The sequence below is a fragment of the Zeus faber genome, assembly GCF_960531495.2.
Source record: "Zeus faber genome assembly, chromosome: 2".
NCBI classification, from domain to species: Eukaryota; Metazoa; Chordata; class Actinopteri; order Zeiformes; family Zeidae; genus Zeus; species Zeus faber.
The window spans coordinates 51,023,979-51,030,056 of record NC_137189.1 but is presented as its reverse complement, the minus strand read 5'-3'; the positions used below and the strand labels follow the sequence as shown (position 1 = coordinate 51,030,056).

The following is a 6,078-nucleotide window of genomic DNA, read 5'->3' as shown; positions in this document are numbered from 1 at the left end:
TTTCCACGACACTTCTCTTATTTTTGGCTGAAAGCCCTGTGAAACAGAAGGTTTGCTCTGATTTCAGGTCTTAAATGTTTGAGTCTCATTGGTAAAGAATTCTCGTTGTATTCTGACGTCATACAGTGGTGGAACATGATGACAGCTGGATTCTTCTGATTTGGGACTGGGTGGAGACCCTGATGGATGCGTTGCTGCTTTTTGTAAATGAACAAATGTAAACATGACGTGTTGAAGCACAATCACAACAGCTTAAAATGAAACTATAAAAACACACGTTGTTCCTTTATTTTGTTGATATATAGACATTTGTTGCTTATTCCCCCGTGAATCTCTCATAATAAGCTGACAAATCATCAGGTACTGTGTGTCCTGTGTGTACTGTATGTACTCGGTACTTCTACCTTGACCTCCATTCTTTCAAACTTCTTTGAATTTACAATCTGTATGTTTGGTTCTGCACTGCAACCAGCACATTCCTCTACAAGGTTTAATTAAGTGCTATCTTGATGGATGATGGATGGATGGAGGATGGAGGATGGATGGATGGATGGAGGGATGGAGGATGAATGGATGGATATTGTGGTATATACACATGGCTGCAATGTGGAATTCTTGATGGAGATGATGATGATGATGGTTTCTGAACCCTCCTCCCTTCTTCTCATTCCTCCGTCAATCTCCAGACCTCCATCCCTCCTTCAGCGCTCAGACATTCCGATCTCCAAAGCTGATTAGCATCGAGCTCCGGCCCCAGTTCCCCTCCTGCTTTTCTACGTCTTCCATTGATTTAACCGTCCTGAATTCTCAGGCTCTGCTTTACCTCAAATTACTTGTTGATTTTTTAAATGTATTTATTTCCTTCTTTCCATGTTGGATGTCTGAGCTGAACCCCGTGAACCTTCATAGAACCATGTGCCTCCGTGGTTAGAGCCCGCTGTTAGGTTGGAGATGGTTTGAGGACAGATGGCTTCATGCAGGAACATGGAAAGCCGGGTATCGAACCCCTCCATCCCTGCCATGAAGACGCCAGGCTGTAGGGGGGCTGTGGGGTCAGGGACCCCCTCCCGGGTGGGTCGTCACGGTGCCTCAGTGGTTTGCACCGTTGTCTCACAGCAAGAGTGATCTGAGGTTGGAAGCGACTGGGGCCTTTCCGGGCGGGGTTTACATGTTCTCCCCAGGTTCCTGTGGGTTTCTCCACCCCAGGGACAGCCATCTTAGGGTCACGCTCCTGCGGATGCCCTTGACCCAGGCCCAGAGCTGGAGCTGGAGCTGGCCCCCAGGTGCCATTGTGCAGCTGCAAGCTGCTCCTGGATAGTTCCCATTGGCTGATACTGGTGCACATTTGCTTTCCTGGTCGTTTAGGAATGACTCTCTTCTGGGTGGAGGAACCGAGGTGATTTCCAAGAGAAATGTCAGGAGAGGTGGAGTTGGTTGACGTTAGAAGCAGGAGATTTGGAGAGGGCTGCACCATGACAGTTTTGGAGTCTAAAGTAATAACAATGAGTAGATAAGACCCAGAATTCCTCACCAAATATCCGCAAGCAAGTATTGCTGCAATATTGTACAGAATATTCTTTGAATATTTCATTTGATCATGAATTCTTCCACACTGCCCAGTCCTACATCCAGGTATAAACTTCACGGGGTTAGACTTTATAATAACCCCTTCCCTGCTGAAGGAGCTGATTGAAAGTGCGTCACATTAATATGTCATCATCTTAAATATTGTTTCATTTGTTTAGTGTAGATCTTCCAAACAAAACCACTCACATGGAAATATGGATTTCAAGTATTCTCGCTGTTGTAGAATCCTGAATATTATATTCTATTGCATTTATTTTGTATAGTTTATTAATGGCTGTGGGGAAATGTAGTCCTCTGCAGTCGGCTCCACGTGGTGGTGCCTGGAGAGCAGTGAGGGGTTAAGTGTCTTGCACAAGGACAATCCAGAGCCAGGGATCGAACGGCCGAGCCACTTCCTCACGCAGGCCTGGGAAAAAACCATCGTGATTTTAAAAACCATTGAGATTTTAAAAACCATCGTGATTTTAAAAACCATTGAGATTTTAAAAAACCATCGTGATTTTAAAAACCATTGAGATTTTAAAAGACATTGTGTATTTTATGACACATGTATTTTGGACACTGTATAATGATGGTGTATTGGTGGGAATGTGAATAAGGGCATCGCAGTCGTTTCTACCTCATTGTGTCTTTTCAGAAGCTAGAAAAGCAGAATTCACACGAGCTGAAGTTAAAATAGTTTAGTAGTATAGTATAGTTGAGTAGTTTAGTAGTATAGTATAGTTGAGCGTTTCCAGAGCGTTTCCATCACATCCACAAAGTGATTTTCTACTTCAGCTGCTGTTTTCTACCTGGAGACGGGAAGCGTGGGCAGATACAGGCCTGCTGTGACGTCAGCCAAGCCCTGACGTCAGCCAAACCAACAGACCATCACTAATTGATGAACTGATGAATTGATGAACTGATGAATTGATGACTTGACTGGCAGTGCAGCTTCATGAAACTAAAAGCAGGTGGAGTGGTGCACCTGACTCATCACAGTTAATTATCTTTCTTTCTGAGTCAAACGAGGGCAGGTGTTCAACATGCCCCCCCCGCTGCGTCTGAAGGAATATTTCAATGTTTAAAGCCTCAAAATGCTGAGGCGCGTATGCAGATCGGCTCCATCCATTTTCTCGCGCTGTCGCCGTCTAAAGATTTTTCTCGCCGACTAATCGCCGTACATTTATGATATTCGTTTAATTATTCAAATATATTTAAGTTTAGTAGTTTAGTTTAAATATATTTTTAGTTTTTGGGGCATCAGAAAATGGTTTCAGTTCCAGGACTGAGAATCAATGTTATAATTAACATTGTTAACACTGTGCCACATTATAGATAAATACAAAACCTAATTACCAGCATTTGAAATATGAATTTAATTGATAAGCGCCGAGCGCACGAGGCGAGCCGCCTGTTAATTACAGCGGCTAAAGCAGTTCATCAAAAGCTGTAATTATTCTTCCGAATGTGTCGGAACAAGCAGCAAGGAGCACCAGCGTTTGTTTTTGTTCAAATTTGTTTCAAATTAAAAGCCCTGTAGTGTTACTTACACGGGTACACACAGCCATGGAAGTTTTACGGTTAGTTTTCACAAGGCACAGCTCCTGAACAGAGTTAATTTTTCTTTCCTTTCCTCTGACAAAAACAACTTGGTCGACTGAGACTCTTCCTGTCGACCAACGTTTGACCGACTATTCCAAGGCAGCCCGACCGCTCCCCTCTGACACTGAACCTCCGGCTGTGAATGAGCATGAAACGTACTCTCGTTTGAAAAGATTCAAAACACATTTCCTCGCAGCGGTTTCTCTCCCCGACCAGAAGTCTCCAGCACTTTATAAATCAAGCATGTGGCGGGCGGCGGGTGCGTGTGTTCCTGAGTGGGTGATCATTTGCCACGGAGCGTATGCCTCCCAACGTGGGGATGAATGTCTGTTGCTGTGGTGCTGGAAACAAAGCACCGGACTGCTTCCTGTGAACTGAGCTGTCGTGATGGAGTGTAAACACATTGAGATGCCGATCACACTTTCATCCACATTCATGCATCTGAAGATGCATGAATGTCAATGTCAAACTGAAGAATCATCAGTAATGCGTGACTAGTAGCTAATACAGGAAGTAATGAATGTATGAAGTAAGGGGCGGCATCATGAGTATAAAAATGAAATGTATCAAATTGTGTTTGCATCATTTGCACATTTATTTATTCATTTTTTTCATCGCAACTTCTGTCTCAACTTTAACTGATATGAGGTTCTGTATTGAACATTGCTAAGCAGTTCAACGCTAAGAATTAAGGACAACAAAGAAATTGAGCTTGAGGAATCCTTGGTATTCTCGAGTGGATTTACTCCACTGCTATAACTGGCCATGCGTGAATTCCTAAACCCGTTTGTTCATTTGTTTCTTCCTCACTGGAGAGATCAGCTCACAGGGCGTGTTGCAAATACCTAAAAGCTTCCAGTAACACGACGTTCTGCTGGATAAACCCGCTGCCCGGGCTCTCTAATGTGTGAGGCACACACCTTAGTCACATGTCAGTCACCCCCAGAACCTTAGTGACCTTTTCTCTCTCTTTACCTTCCAGGGCATGGAACCAAGGGGGTGTTTGAGCTGCTGGCCGGCTGGAGGAGAACGAGAGAAAACCTTCCCTTCAAGGAGCGCGTGGCGGACGCATTTGCCGACGTGATGGTGTGCTACACCATGACCAGCTCGCTCTACATCATCACCTTCGGCATGGGCGCCAGCCCGTTCACCAACATCGAGTCCGTCAAGATCTTCTGCCAGAGCATGTGCGTCGCCATCCTGGTCAACTACTTCTATGTTTTCTCCTTCTATGGCTCGTGCCTGGTGTTCGCCGGACAGCTGGAGCAGAACCGGTACCACAGCATATTCTGTTGCAAGATCCCATCGGTGGAATACCTGGACCGCCAACCCACTTGGTTTAAAACCATGATGAGCGATGGCCATGATCTGTCCACGCACCACGACAGTGTCCCCTACCAGAACCACTTCATCCAGCACTTCTTGCGGGAGCACTACACCGAGTGGATTACCAACACCTATGTCAAGCCCTTTGTGGTTATCCTGTACCTCATCTACGCTTCCTTCTCCTTCATGGGATGTTTACAAATTAGCGACGGTTCAAACATTGTAAATTTGCTGGCCAGCAACTCTCCGAGTGTTTCCTACGCTCTGACCCAGCAGAAGTACTTCAGCAACTACAGTCCCGTGATCGGGTTCTACATTTATGAGCCCATCGAGTACTGGAATGCCACGGTGCAGGAGCACCTGAAGACGCTGAGCCACGGCTTCAACAAGATATCCTGGATGGACAACTTTTTCCACTACCTGCGGGTGGTGAACGTGAGTGCCTCCACCAAGAACGACTTCATCAACATCCTCAAGGGCTCCTTCTTGCGCAGCCCGGAGTACCAGCACTTCACAGAGGACATCATCTTCTCCAAGAACCGGGAGAACGACGAGTACGACATCATCGCCTCACGCATGTACCTTGTGGCACGGACCACGGAGAAGAAGCGGGAGGAGGTGGTGGAGCTTCTGGAGAAGCTGCGACCGCTGATGCTGATCAACAGCATCAAGTTCATCGCTTTCAACCCGACTTTCGTGTATATGGACCGTTACAGTTCCTCTGTGATATCACCTATCCTTACCTCAGGCTTCAGTGTCCTCACCATCCTCATCCTCACTTTCTTCCTGGTCATCAACCCCTTGGGTAACTTCTGGCTCATCCTGACCGTCACCTCAGTGGAGTTGGGTGTGCTAGGTTTGATGACTCTCTGGAACGTTGGCATGGACAGCATTTCAATCCTGTGCCTTATTTACACCCTCAACTTTGCCATGGATCACTGTGCGCCTCACCTCTACACATTTGTGCTGGCCAATGAGCACACGAGGACGCAGTGCATTAAGCTGGCGCTAGAGGAGCATGGGGCGGCCATCTTGCAGAACGCGTCCTGCTTCGTGATTGGGATTGTGCCCCTGGTGTTTGTGCCTTCCAACCTGACCTACACACTGTTTAAATGCTCGCTCCTGACAGCGGGCTGCACCGTCCTGCACTGCTTCGTCATCCTGCCGGTCTTTCTGACATTCTTCCCACCTTCCAAAAAGAGACACAAGAAAAAGAAGCGTGCCAAGCGGAAAGAGCGGGAGAGGGAGCGGGAGAGGGAGAGAGAGAGGGAGCGGGAGGAAATAGAGTGCATCGAAGTCAGGGACAACCCTGACCACGTGACTAATGTCTGAGTAGGTTGTAAGTTGAACGATGAGTAACAGTGGGTATCCGTCAGTGATTGGTGGATCAGAGGTGGTGGCCTGTCCAGTAGCGAGGCCCCTCCGAGGGCCCAGAGAGGTCCCTACGTCATGAAGTGGGATGGGTGCTCGTGAACCACGGCCAATAGCAGCCACGCTGGCCGGAGCAGAGATCTGCCCCCCATTGGTCAGTCGTTCAGTCTGGACAGTGTAGATCATTTGCACAACCTGCAACACGCTCAA

At 47.0% G+C, this 6,078-nt stretch overlaps 1 protein-coding gene across 1 annotated transcript in view; it reads left to right on the top strand.

The window, feature by feature from the left end:
- The window catches only part of ptchd4 (patched domain containing 4), a gene marked incomplete at its 3' end in the record, with an annotated part of 42,013 nt that extends 36,184 nt beyond the window's left edge, over window positions 1-5,829 (top strand). Inside the window, exon 3 of the mRNA XM_080021843.1 lies at window positions 4,154-5,829. Within this exon, the coding sequence (XP_079877969.1) occupies window positions 4,154-5,829 (1,676 nt within the window). The remainder of the gene's footprint in view (window positions 1-4,153) is intronic.
- Window positions 5,830-6,078: the final 249 nt, after the last annotated feature.